Source organism: Colias eurytheme, chromosome 9, assembly GCF_061535395.1.
Source record: "Colias eurytheme isolate Ceu_HAF_F1 chromosome 9, ilColEury1 Martin Lab GWU primary, whole genome shotgun sequence".
Lineage (NCBI taxonomy): Eukaryota > Metazoa > Arthropoda > Insecta > Lepidoptera > Pieridae > Colias > Colias eurytheme.
Window position 1 is genome coordinate 553,708 of NC_142988.1, and position 14,759 is coordinate 568,466.

The 14,759-nt window shown below is 36.5% G+C and overlaps 2 protein-coding genes across 4 annotated transcripts in view; one reads left to right on the forward strand and one right to left on the reverse strand.

Annotated features, from left to right (window-relative positions):
- sprt (PDZ domain-containing protein sprite) overlaps positions 1-4,394 on the forward strand; it is a 48,049-nt gene extending 43,655 nt beyond the window's left edge. For both annotated transcript variants that reach the window (XM_090105718.1, XM_090105719.1), the window contains exons 8-11: positions 1,156-1,290; positions 1,797-1,926; positions 2,219-2,380; positions 2,971-4,394. In XM_090105718.1, coding sequence (XP_089961844.1) covers positions 1,156-1,290; positions 1,797-1,926; positions 2,219-2,380; positions 2,971-4,212 — 1,669 coding nt within the window. In that variant the 3' untranslated portion in view covers positions 4,213-4,394. The remainder of the gene's footprint in view (positions 1-1,155; positions 1,291-1,796; positions 1,927-2,218; positions 2,381-2,970) is intronic.
- A 985-nt stretch (positions 4,395-5,379) lies between these two features.
- Positions 5,380-14,689, reverse strand: LOC149905528 (uncharacterized). Of its 2 annotated transcripts, XM_090105568.1 has the most exons (11): positions 14,475-14,689; positions 13,780-14,099; positions 13,261-13,493; positions 13,023-13,126; positions 12,680-12,833; positions 10,634-10,728; positions 10,409-10,487; positions 9,542-10,257; positions 9,079-9,379; positions 8,056-8,257; positions 5,380-7,124 (listed from the first exon to the last, which is right to left on the reverse strand). In XM_090105568.1, the coding sequence occupies exons 2-11, from the start codon at positions 13,986-13,988 to the stop codon at positions 7,091-7,093; spliced, it is 2,127 nt and encodes a 708-aa protein (XP_089961694.1). In that variant the 5' UTR covers positions 13,989-14,099; positions 14,475-14,689; the 3' UTR covers positions 5,380-7,090. The 2 variants fall into 2 exon arrangements, with proteins under 2 accessions (XP_089961694.1, XP_089961695.1); XM_090105569.1 differs by lacking the exon at positions 14,475-14,689 and having other exon boundaries at positions 13,261-13,576; positions 13,780-13,919.
- Between the last annotated feature and the right edge of the window lie 70 nt (positions 14,690-14,759).

The following is a 14,759-nucleotide window of genomic DNA, read 5'->3' on the forward strand; positions in this document are numbered from 1 at the left end:
GCGGATGTCGGTCTTCGCGTGGATGGTTTATTTCTCCATTTTGAGTAACTCTGACAATAACATCTTATAAATATCTATTGGACCCAAATACGGCTAGGCCTATAATAATACCCAACATGTGTTCGCGGTTCTACAGAACAACGTCTATGGATAAAACTGAAAAATTAAGATTGTTTTTTTTATACGTATTTTTCCAGGATAAAAAGTATCCTATTTTACGCCCAGGATAATAAGGTATAATTATACCAAGTTTCATCGAAATCGAACCGTTAGTTTTCACGTGATGTCTTCACATACAGACAGACAGACAGACAGACAGACAGACAAAAATTTTTTTAATCACATATTTGGGTTTGGTATCGATCCAGTAACACCCCCTGCTATTTATTTTTTCAATATTTTCAATGTACAGAATTGACCCTTCTACAGATTTATTATATGTATATGTATAGATTATAATTATGCTATCAATTTAACTCATTCGTGAAATGCACGCAAACCCTTACTCAAGGAACATTAATGATCTTCCTTTTTATGGTTTAATCACGAGGAACATCCGACATGAATGAAATAATTGCAATTAGTTAAATTTGTGATGTTAACATGTTGCGATTCAATTATGCTGTGCCTGTGAGATATTTTAGTATGTAAGGTCGTGGCGGGATAAAATATAAGATGTTACTTATTTAAGATCTGATTTATTACTCTATCTTGTATGATTAACCTAGACAATTATAATAGTTATGTAGTAAATTACAAATACAATTTTCGTGTTTTTGGCTCTTAATGACTATTAAAGCAATATCGCGTGATCACTGTTTTCTGTTAGAATAAAGCGGATTGACATATCCTACATGGATACATTTTCTAGTCATCCTAATTATAATTAACGTAGGTATAGCGCCCGGCAAACTTCTTAGCCAAAAAGTAGCGTGGTGAGGGAAGCTTGCACATATAAAAATGTACTAAAACTTGATGCACAACCTTCCCCCACCACGCTACTTTTTGGCCAAGAAGTTTGCCGGGCGCAAATGCAAATTCACAATAACCCAATCACAAAAAATTATCCAAGTCGTTTTCCAATCAACAAAATCATCCATGATTAAAATTAAAACTTAAATTATGTTTTAACATCATAACTCGTCTGTTTTTCAGCACTGTACGCGAATGTGGAGGGTCTGGCACAATCGTGTGTGCGGAGGCGCGCGAGGGCTCGTGGGGCGCGTCCCCGCGGGGCTCCGGGGTCACTTTGGAATGGAGCAACCATCCTGCTCTGAAACCTGGTGATAGGTAAGAATTTTATTTTATATACTAGCTGTGCCCTGCGGTTTTACCAGCATTGCTCCGCTCCTGTTGGTAATATATATGTAATATTTGGGCAATAAATGGGCTATCTAACACCGAAAGAATTCGTTTAGAAGATTTAAAATCGGACCAGTAGTTTCTGAGATTAGCGCGTTCAAACAAACAAACTCTTCAGCTTTATAATATTTGATTGAATATTTGTAGTAGGTAGTCGTTTTTTAAGTGTTCATTAACCACGATCTTTCATATAATATCTTTACCAAAATTAGATGTATTTGGTTATTAATATGGTTATACGAGTAATATTAAAATATATTATTGACTCGACCAATATCTGTTTACAATATCTCACACATATTTTCATGATGTAAAGTAAAAAGCAACTCAAATTTAACCACTAACTAAATCAACATTCAACCAAGTATATCAAAAACATTCAATTGTTACACCATACAACAATAAAATCCATTCATAAAAATACCTACCTCCAGACTAGTAGAAGTAAACGGCACGAACGTGATGCACTGCAACCTGGAGGATCTCCGTCGCGCCAGCTCGGCCGGCTCGCCCGCGCGGCTCGTCGTCATACGCGGCCTCGTGCCGACACAGCCGTTCACACAGGTAAATGTGACAGAATTATAATAACTTCTCCATTATCAATAAATACTTTTCCTTGATATGAATTAATTTTCCTTTATTTGACTCGATTATGAGTTTAAGAGAAATGATGCATAGTGAGAGGAAGTATCCTGTTAAGAATCAGAATTATGTCTTAATCCTATAGTCCAAGTAGCCAGCGTATTATTTTCCTATAATCAAAAATACCAACATTTAAAAGAACAACAGGTTCAAGGTTTCAATCTGTAACTTAGCGATCTGGTCTGGTCACCTAGTTTGAATTATCAAATTGTAGAACGAAGCAGCCACATTACGAACAGAACTGGAAGCGCTGAAGAGTTCTGCAGAGGAAGCGGAGAAAGCGAAGGAGGGGCTGCGCGCCGACAACACGCGCCTCACGCACCGGATCTCCTACCTCGAGGAGCAGGTCGCAGAGCTGCTGGCGAGACATACGCAGGTACGATCGACCTTTGATTTATTTATTTATTTATTTATTAGACACACCAATAATGACTCAATTAATACAATTTACAGAAATACATTAATAATTATTTCATAAACTGAATTGGCCATAAAGCAGGCGTATACAACAATTATAAAAAAAAATGTCTTAAAATTTTTCAGTTCTAAAAGTCTAAAAATACATAATCAAATTTATCATCCATTGACGAAAAGAATAAATATAAAACATAAAATTCATCACATAAGTAAAAATTTATCAAGAATACATCAAATTAATACTACAATGATAACATGATTAAAATTTTGTAATTTTAAACATCCATGAAATAAAAAATATATAAAATTCAATTAAAACATGGCAATTCAATTAACACATAAAATAGGGCGTATTGATGTTAAGCAAATGCGATTTGTCTAATACCTATAGGTGTTATCTGTAGAACTGTTTAATGAAGTATTTGTCACGTAAAAGGAACTATTATCCTTCTAACTCGACATTGAATGGAAATATTTTGTTAAAAATAAGTCTTCAATTAAGTCAATTCAAAGTCAAAGTTATTTATGGGAAATTACTATTTGTTGCAGTTACGCCCGTCAAGCAGCAACGAAAGCTGCATTACAGTGAACAAAACGAAGAAGAATGTCACCAATATTAACATAACAAGTGAGCCTCAACCTAAACAGAGCCCCAAGTCAGAGGTGCAAGTATTTCAAAAAGGACCAGACATAACGGCGATTGTAGCCAAACTACCCGGATTGGACGGTGCTGAAGCTAATCTACCAGTAATTCGGCCGAGATCTAATGCATCTGGGGCTTCTTCACGTATGGCTCCATCTCCACGAACATCACCACCTCCTCACCACAGATCGCACAGCTCTCACAGCCTGGAACACCGAGCAGGCAGAATGAGGCACTCCTTATCCCACCACTGTATTCACGGCGGAATGGATTACAGCGCAGAAACAGACGCAGCCATCCGGATGATAGAACGCAACCAAAGACATATGGAAAAACAGAGGTTGAAAAATGAAAAACTAAATAGGACAAAAACAGAAGAACATTTCAGATCCGACAGTGATCTTGATAGAAAGTCATCGAGTTCATGTGACCCGCGGCAAGATATAAAGAAAGCCGCAGAACGAATAGAAGAAAGTATCAAAAAGACCAATTGGGCCGAAAGAAAAACTCTATCGATCATTGAGCAGCTCAAACGCTCACAACGCATGCGGAAATTAAAAAAGAACGACAGCTCTGAAGATATTCAAGTAGATAATACATACATGTACAATAGGATCGATGGAAAAGTTTTAGAAAATGCGCACAAATCGAGTAGAAGAACATCCAAGCTTTATTCTCGAAGTGCAAAATCATCTGAATTTGAATCAGAATCTGACTTCCCTAATGATATTTATAGTAGTTCGCCAAGATTGGATTACGGGTCTGAAAGTTGTTCCAGGTTAAGTCACTACAAAAAGAATGAAGAAAGAAGAGACGATCCCAAACGACCGACACCTCCGCGCAAACCGTTGCGACTGTCACTTCACAAAGCGAAGAGCGCTCACTCATTAATGAACGGAAGCGAAACAGAACAGAGCAGACCTCCTTCAGAAGCTCAAGAATCAGTCAAGCGACCGGTAAAGCGAACTCACGGGGCTGATAAGAGTAGAGAGAGAATACGGGACGGTGGAAGAGCTACTCCGCGGCCTTCCCGGAAAGTTTTAAATGGTTTTAGCGCGTGTGAGACGCCGGCAGCTGACGACTTGTACCCGGACACACATGTCCCGGTCAGAGTTAACGGAATGGTTCGAGCTGGCAAATGGTGCTAGCATGTGAGCTTGAAATTGTGCAATTTCTTCCACCTGTATGTTATGTGTATTGTGTAGGAGTTAGACAATGATTTGAGGCTATTTCTTTCCAGTGAATTTCTGTTCATATTTACGATAGTGCACCCACCGTTAATACTCACCAATAAATGTATTTATTTAGTGAATAAACCATTTTATAAAACGTTTTGTTTTTTTTATACCACCAACCTAAGTAGTTTTGAATAATTAAAATTATACACTGAAATTGCTACTTTAAAGGGAATGGTTTGATGAAAAGACCATTTTAATAATTATTATTTATTTTAGAACGCCGATTACATAGAATTATCAGAATGAAACAAATATATCTAAGAAATTATACATTAGCATGCAAATAAAACAAATGACAATATTTACAATTACAAAAAAAAATAAGGATCATAACATTACCATTGCGAAATCATAACCTTACAAGAATAAACAAAGATGCCAATAAATTCTATTGCAGTTCATAATATACTTAACGTTAGAACAATATAACAAGTGTACCACATTTTCCATTCCAAGAACCCCGCCGTAGAGTTAACGAATTAAAAATGTCATCGTTTGCTGCATATCAGTTCCAATTACTGTTTTATAAGGTTTTCAGAATTGAAAATGAATGGCACATTTATAATTCGCTACTCTATCAGCGTGGAATTAAACATTTCATGAAAAAACAATATGAAAAAACTCCAATCTTAAAACAAATCATTATAAATGGAAACAAAATCCAACATTGGCAAACAAACACCGACGGGCACTAATTTTTACATTACCCACAAAGTGACTAGAGCCTAACCAGGAAACATTGTGATGTCTTTCACATGAGTTCGCAGAGCAGTCTTGACGTCCATTTTAAAACTTTTCATAAGCGAAATTATCACTAAATTCAATATAAACATAAGTGTACAATTATATTATATAATTATATACATGATACGAAGCGCCCAAAGGTAATATAATAAACATCTGAATACATCCTTTCTTTATCACGCACTGGTAATCTCACTCCAAATAATATTTTAACAATATATTTATGTATGTTTTCTAAACGAGTATGTAGCTTAAATCTATTTATATGATGGTGGCGTCATCATGGCGGTTTAGTTTTTTTTATTTAGATAGTTCATTAGTGTATACTAATGAACTATCTCTACAGGCCGATTAAGAAGAGCTGGAACGTTAACACATTTACACATTGCACATGTGTAGTGTCTGTGAAGACGCGCGCGGCGTGACGTCATACTGCATACGCATCATGAAAAGTCTGCCCGTCTCTCTCGCGCGTAGACTAAGCTTATGAGGGTGAAGGGGACAATTATTAATGTTTTTATTTTGCAACTAGAGGTCCGCCCCGGCTTCGCCCGTGGTACATATTTCGCAATAAAAGGTAGCCTATGTCCTTCCTCGGGTATCAAAATATCTCCATACCAAATTACATGCAAATTGGTTCAGTAGTTTAGGTGTGATTGAGTAACAGACAGACAGAGTTACTTTCGCATTTATAATATTATATAGTATGGATTTGTGGGTTAGGTACAAACATGTCACATTTGGACCCCAAACTAGGACAGCCTGTATTTTGGGGTCCACCTTCCTTAATGACACAATAACAACAAAACTATAGCATAATATTAACTTAAATAATGATTTAGGTAATTTAGCTATTTTTTTTTATACAAAATTATACAAAATAAAATTTTGTATAATTTATAATGAATATGACAGGAAATTTAACTATTATTTGATAATTGAATGATTTTCAATACTATATTACAATTGATTATGAGAATAAATAATAGTAAAAAAAGTACGAGGATGGTTCTTATGTAGAGAAAACGTAAATATGTACCACAGGCGAAGCCGGGGCGGACCGCTAGTTTTACATATAAATTATGAGAGCTTTCATAATTATATTTGTCTACAACGCACTCATTTTACAATTCAAGTCTACAATTAAACTAAAGTCGCATTTATTTTTGAACATACTGTATAATAAAATTGCATAAGTGTGAGTACTGTGAATATGCCAGCTTTCCTTAATCGGCCTGTACCTACTCGTAAACCATAAGTGGACTAGTACCACGTTTCTCTACGAGTTTTATTCTAAAAACTTGGTTATTTATCGGATAATACTTTTCAAAAATTAAACCAACAGTTCACATCAGTTCTTACAATTCAGGATTATCAGCCATGACGACACCAATTGACATTAATATTCAAAGTACATTAATAACGAAATATTACATACGGAACCCAGCGCGAGATGGTCACATCGCACTTGGGTCTGATAATCATTGTATAAAGGTGTTACCTTACTACAAGATATCTGTAGAAAGTAGCCTAACATTTAAAAACTACAATATATTCTTAGGATGCTGTTCGCTATTCATATATGGTCGATTAAGACTAAATAGTTATTGTATATTTATTCCTATGATGCCATTCATTGAGCGCACCTATTTATGTTGTTATCAATAATAACTTAATAGATAATATTCGAAAAAATACATACATAATATAGCAAACACCAGAAAGATAAAAATTATATGATTGTAAAAATTCCTTGAAGAACCTATATGGTCCTTCGAGTCGGATACATTCAGTGTTAGAAAAAAAAGTTCATTGACAATTCCAATAAAATAAAAAGCTTGTAATTTAATTTTTTGACGATAGTTTTAAAGTTTATTTGATTGTTCCTAGTTATACTAGCTTTACATGCGTATTTGTTTACACTTAGTGAGTTATCGAGGCGACTCAATGACGGCTAATAGAATACGATTAAGATAATGTATAAAAGTGTAATTACGTACAACAACACCAATAACATCAATCCACCTCTCTGCTGCTTCTTTTTCTAAAATTCGTAGCAACGGCCCCAGTTCACAAATCTGTAAAAATAACCCATGTTAATTACATTAATCCATCAGGCCCCGGAATCACAGACACAATAGAAAATCTATTGTGTCGCGGTCGGATCTGGCCGCTCGGTGGTTGAGAGGTTAAATTGGTAAACAAAAGATACAAGGGCGTGTGCGTGTGGGTGTGTGTGTGCTCGACATTCTCATCGGTGTCCACTTTTTAACTGAAATAACTTTTGCGATTTTCTCTTAAAATGCTGCTAAGTTCTGCCGCTTCCATAAGACGCAATGCAGAAAGTGTATTGTGTGTGCTTCGTGAAAGCTTTTCGCTTAGCGAGTGCGTTCGCGGCACCCCTCCCCTTCCATTCACCTACTGCTTATAGCGATAGCGAGTGTGTGTTTGTGCTAGTATACACGCGTATGTATATGCGTTCGAGTAAGCACGCGCGTGCTTTAAGTATCTCAGGTCAAGATCTGCGACCTGGTATGTCGGTCTCGATCATGGTCTCATGGTCCATACCGACTGAAACAACCCTCTTTCTCCTGTCCATATCCCCGCGGGATGGCCGTTAGGCTTTACGTAGCGGGGGGACGTATAGCATTGCTGCTTTTCTCACTTATGATCTATTCCGTCAAACTTTTCGCATCCGTTCCTTTTTTCTTAAGTCTTTAAGAACCTCCGTTGCATAAACGCTCGTTGCTTCCCATGATTTTTTGTTTGACAACATCACGCCGATTATGTTCTCAGGGCATATTTTTGTTCTCATTGTTGTTTCCCAGGTGTCCCGGGCTTCTTTGTATGCTGGACATATAAAGAAAACATGTTCTGCATTTTCGTCTTGTCCACAGGTGGGGCACTCTGGAGAATCTTCATGCTTAAACCGATGTAGGTATTCTCGGTAACAACCGTGACCGGTATGCGCGTGTATGACTGTATGTGTGTGTGTGTATGTGTACTCACTTCTTCAGCGGCTGTGGCAGCGGCAGCTCCCTGACAGCTCGCTTCATGAGCAGCGACAGTCGTACTCTTCTTGCGTCCCCGCCCCGCGCGATCCTGCGCTGCCGCTGCCGCTGCCGGCGGGCCTCCGCGCGCTCGATCACCTCCTCGAGGGAGGGACGCCCGGATGAGCGGCCGGAGGAGCGGGACGAGCGGCGGCGGCGACCTATAACGTGGGGTTAATAACACTGGTCTACCAACAAAAAAAATGTATGCATGTACAAGTGTACACACGTAAGAAGTGAAACTTCTTTATGGCCTTATTTTTCAATCAATAATTTACTATATACAACTTTACAGAAATACAGAATAAATACGTCGAATCCGTGGTAAGGGATAAGAAAAAGATGGCGCGTAACGGAAATATGTCACGCGTAACGAAAAAATTTTACACTAAAATTTTTTCCAACCCCGATAAAGAAGTTTCACTTCAATAAATTCGCAATCTTTCAATTATTGTGAACGATTGTAATAACGGCGACCTATGTTGTACGTACGACGTGACGTTAACAACACTAGTCTATCAAAAAATTCGCGCTCCTTCTATTATTGTGCACCATTACTGTAGCGACCAATGATATTATGAATGAAAAGGTGTAGATAGTTTATTACGACCTGCACACGATGAAATGCGGTTAATTAGCAACAAATTTATTCACGGTAGTAGAAATAATGTCATTTTACTTTGAAGTCTAATCATGAGAGTTATGTTACATCACAAGCATTGAATTCAATTTACGCACCCGTGCCCGCACATTTACGAATAAATCGAAAACAATGTCGTATCGAAATAATAATTTCACTTGTATTTTTGACAGAGAATATGAAAAAAATAATCAAAATTAACATACATTATCCACTAACATATTATGATGAAGCACCTAGTTAAAGACACTGATAAAAATCATATCTAAAATTAAAAGTTAAAACATGTTGTTTTATCGAAAACTGGCTAATATAAAACTTAATACTATTAAACAAACTAACCTGTAGATGGTTCAGGTTCCGTATCTGTTTCCCAACTATCTGAATTACCACTCTCCGATTCTTCAGAATCATCAGACTTTGACTTGGGAGAACTGCTTGGAGTGTTTTCTCCGATCCCGCTATCAAGTTTTTGCCTCTTCGCCTTGCTTTTGGTAACTCCTTCATTGTCCTCTCCCTCCTTGGGTTTGGGTCTAGCCTCCTCCCAGTCCATTTCAGCAGATGTGCCCGGTTCTTGCATCTTTGGTATGTATATTTCTACTTCGGATGGCATCCGCGGATTGGACGAGTCAGGTTTATCATCCTGGTAATGAAAGTTATATTATAGATTTAAAAAAATATATAAAAAGAAAATATTTTTAAAATTAAATAATAATGTACGATATCACAGTAAATAAACAATAGTTATCAGTTGAAATATAATTTTCAGTTACTGTATATAAAATTGACGAATGCAAATACTTACATCATCGTCACTACTGTCTTCATTAATAGGTGTTTTCGATCGCGACATCTTTTTGTTATTGTCTTTATCTTCACCTTCTTTGGAAGTTGAGGGCTTTTCATCATCAACTGAGTCGCTGGATGATTTTCTAATGTCCTTCCTCGATAGCTTCCCATACTTCTTGCTTTTTTTGCCCCAGTATTTCTTCTTCTTCAGCTTCCTGATTAACTCAAGAGCTTGATCGCTGTGGGACTCTGTTTCTTTGTCTCGAGATGTCTCACTCTTGGCAGTATCTTCACTCTTGTGATAACTAGAGTCTTTATCTATTTCTGATGATTTATCAGACTTATCATTGTTTTCTGTCTCTTGATCAGTCTTTGTGTTCTCTTGAGCCTTATCCTTTTCATTCTCTTGCGTTTCATCGCCCATCTCTATATTTGCTTCAGCAGCACTTTCAACATTATCAGTCTTTGTTTTTGGGCTCTTTTCCACTGTATTGTCTGTTCCGTCATTGCCGTCGCTGTCATCGTCATCGCTGGAGTCATCATCGTCTCCGTTTCGACTCCCACCAGTTTGTTCGTCGGAATCGTCAGAATCGTTGGACCGTCTGGCGACTCTGTCGAAGCGCAGGGCGCCGGCCACTCTGTTCTGGCCCATGCTAATCACCAGGCTTAATAAAGCATTCATTTCGTTCGCTCCACTCTCTGTGTCTAGATCGTGGAGGACATTGAGGTTCTCTGTAAAAGGAACAACATTTTATTAAGAATATTTTAAGTAAAGGTCAGTTTATAAAATATGATTCAGAGACATAAGGGCTCAAACAAAACTTTTTCAAAACTGAATGTGTATATGCATATGAGCATGTATTTATTAATATTTTCCACTTACGGACTTCACCGCCGGGTTCAATAGGTATGCAGATCTTCCTGGGGCAGGACACGCGTCGTGGTCGGCGCCACGGCCTTTCCTAAATAAGAAAAAAGTTCATACAACAAAAATATTTCGATCAAGAAAAGTTATCCAAGTAATATTCAAGTAAGTTTTTTGTGTATAAAACAATTTAAAATACGAATAATATTAATAATTAAGGCAACATCAATAATTTCTACATACCTTCAGCTCTGGATTCCTGCGAATGACACCCTCCTTCATGGAAGCACGAACCCGCGCCCTGGCCAGCAGCTGAAGACGCGGCGGCATCAACTCAGCTGTCAGAAACATACTCACATGATATATTCAACATCTTTTATGATTTGTACATCATGACAATTCTATAGTGACATGCAAGGAAAAATAACAAATTAAGTAATTACAAATTTAAAAAAAAATATGTTTTTTGTGTTGTAATACTACAACAATATAATATAAGCTGTTATGATTGACAAACAATATACAGCTTGACTCACAGTCACTCTCAAAAAACGTCCAAAGGAAAACTCTGCCTATGCGTATATTAGGCAGAGTTTTTGTTCACATGTGTTTAGAGCGCACTTTTAATATAACGCCACGCAATAAGAAAGTGTTCAATGAAAAACTGTACGACAGTTTTTCATTGAACATTTAACAGTGTGTTCAAACATTTAAAAGGATGGGCGTATTTCTTAAGCATTTTAGAATAACACATTGCTATCGTATGCAGCAGTCAGCGTGACACTTATTGCTTGTCCGCACAGCAATATTAACCCCAAGTTTTTTTCGCAATTCTATAACACAATGAATCACACACAATGAATCACAGTACACACACTCACACATCCATACCAAACATTCTATAATGGGTACGTTTTCCTCTTTTTTGTATACCATGTCCAAAAAAAAAATATATATTAATTTTTTCCACTTTGTCATTGTTATAATTAATGTAAAACTACTGTCACATTAATTGTCTTATTATTGGTATTCCTTTTTATTGGCGTATTGTTTTGTTAAAGTTAATTATAAATATTGTAATACAAATAGCTGTAAGGAATCTATGTATGTAAAAAATAAATAAATAAATAAATAATCTAAAGGGCGTTTCCGCATTGGCGGTAAAAAGTCGCCAGGAATCATTTTTTGTGATTTAATGCAAATTGAACGCGAATATTTCATGCTATATCATCGTATGGCAATGTCCGAACTGCGGAATAAAATTCGCGTATTTCGCTCAGTGGTTTAACGACGCGATTGAGAAGATCCATCCATTTTACACGTGTTTCTAAGTTAAAAACTAAACTCACCTGAAAATAATCGAACGAAATTTTATTCGCAGTGCGTACAATTCTGATTTTATACGCGAGAATAAAAACCTCGCGGTGAAATATCGCTGTGCGAACAAGTCCTAAGACCAGCCTAACTTATTTCAATCATGGTTTTGTATCCATTTACTCATTATCAACATCACACATAAAAGCAGAATGCAAAAATATTTCTTATGCAGTACTGTAATCATTTGTAAACCCCATCATTTAGAAAATATTATTCAACATTCACTAATTTTCTGAATCCTAAAACTATTTTAATGAAAAGTTCAATGTTTCATAAACATACATTTTTTTAGAATAATTGCTAGAGTAAAGTACCAAGGTACGTAGAATATAAAAGATATAAAGAAATGAAACTGCTTTAGGCGTTTTGAGTGTAAAATTTCAAGGTCACGTCAGTACAATACCGTCACGTCACGGAGTAAGGCGACGATTTTAGTATCTTTGAATCCTGCCAAAGAAGTTTCACTTCTGATCCGTGTGCTCGGCACACACGCTCTTTTTTTTATTCTTATTGTTTTCTTTCCACATGACTATTTAACTGAAGCTTTTAGGCTGTTTCTGGGTTGTGACATAGTTTAACATCGCTCATCGTAGTGACTTTTAACATTACTGCCACAAAATAAGATGTTAATTTGAATGGATGCTTTTATCTTATCTGTACATTATTTAATTAATGTATGTGTTATACGCAAAGCTGCTCAGATATTTTTGTGCGACCTTCTAAAAGTACATTGAGAGTGTTTGTTTATATTGTCAATTCATGTTATGATAAAATATAACGAAATAATTTAGATATACCAGAAAAAATTAGTAATACATAGCATTGTCATAATAATCAAAATTTTCAGAGAATGGAATGACAAAAAAAAAATTCATAAAAAGAATATTTACTCAATTATAACTTAAAACTTACCCAATTTAACGCTGTCCAAGGAGTCCTCTTGCGTGGGCACTTGTAAGTTCAAGAAGGACACATTGAGCAGGCTGCGAGACACCCACTTGTTCTCCGTCACTCGCTTCACCTGCTGCAGAGTGTCGTTGATGGGCAGCACAAGAATGCCTCCAACCTGTTGTAAAATTTTACATTCGGTTAATTTTCTATTTTTATGGATATTGTTTTATTATTTTATAAAAGTGAATTTTACTTTTCAATTCAAACATTTACAAATGAAGCATATTTTGTTTGTAAACATATTGTATTTTTGAAAAACATTTTTGAGTACAAAAATTAAAAATAAATGAATTAACAATGTTACCTTAATAAGATTCTTGAAGTAATTTTCATATTCTTCAGGACAGCCAGCCCCGCAGTAAACTCGATCATAGCCACACTGAAGAGGAGCTATGCACAGCCCATTGCCTGAATATAATTAAATCAAATGTTTATATGATATTGATTTTCAAGTAACTAATAAATACAATAAACATATTTTTATATCTATAAAGTAGAGCTTTATAGACTTGATAGAGATACAAACATAATCAATAACTTACCCGTGAAAAACTTAGGTTCGCAAAAGTCAAAGTCGTCCAAAGATGGAGAGTTTTCAATGAACTGGCTGAGCTTCTTGGTGGCATATTCCACAATGGTGGGATGCACCTCCACCCCGTGGCTGATGCCTGCGGTGCCCAGGATCAGCCCGGCCAGAGTGCTCAGGTATCCTGTGCCCGATCCAATGTTCAGGAATGACAGCCCAGGCTTCAGCTCAAGTCCCTCCATCACCTCACTAAAGAGCCATGGAACATCACTTAGATACAGAATCATGAAATTCCAAGTCTAAGTGTAGAATCAGTCCATGAATACTCTTCCCTGAGTTCAAAAAAGCCAGGTATGTTGAAATTTTTGCAAATAATCCACTTATTGTCTACTTACTAATATTATATGTATAGTATGGCTACATTATATGTAGAGAGCTACTGTTAAAGTATGTTATTATCAATATCAGTTGTAAATATCAATGTTAAAAGAGAAAAGATAGTGATTTCAATGTAAACTTGAAATTGCCATATTACCTGTAAATACATGGTGAAGACAAATGAAAGGGTTCCTTCCTCCAAGCTAGATCTTTATAAGCCTGGTCCCTAGCCTCAGGTGTCATATAATCCGCACGATCCAAAGCCCGAAATACTTTTTCTACCCGCCTAGTGCGTATATAGTTCCCACTCAACAGATTGTCTATCAGTTCATTGTTGTCGCGACCCGAGCTCACGGCACCACCCATTTTGATATATTAATAATTTACTTATAAATCCTTAAGCCTCTATTCCAATTGCAGCTGGTTAAAATTGTTTGTGACGTCACAGTTGTTTTTCAACATATTTTTCCAGGGCACGTACTACTCGACCAAGCCAACTAGACCCTTTTCAACTGTGACGTCACCCGCCCATGTCTCGGGTACAGATAGCAAAAAAAAAATATTAATAATATCACTGTTCGCTCTCCGCTATGAATAGTCTTATTTTTCCCCATTTCGAGGGCTGTCTATGAATAACAACACAGTAAAAACTTAAACAAATAACAACGAAAAACTTAACAGTCAACAACAAGCTTTAACGATTAATAATAAAAAGTACAGAAATAACTAGCGATGCGAAACGTACGAATGCGTCGATGCTGCGAACCGTACTAAGGCGAACGCGGTACCTGAGGCGGTAAGCGGGCGGGGAGGCCGCATTCCACCCGAGCGTCTAGTTGGCTTGGTCGAGTAGTAGGTCTAGACACCATTTTATGATTTATATTCTTTTCTTTCTTATTTAAGTTCATTAATCTTAGCATATAAATATACGTAGCTTATGATTATTTAGATTAAATAGAACAATAATACCAATAAAATTATTATTTTACTTGAAAAATATGTTTTAATTTTCAATAAATGTAATTGTTGAATCTCGCAAAGCCAGAGAAAACAATAATTACCATATTTGAAATTATTTGGCAGTATAGCAAGGTTATTGCCTGATCTAAAAAAACTAAATCATATTTTACAATTTAC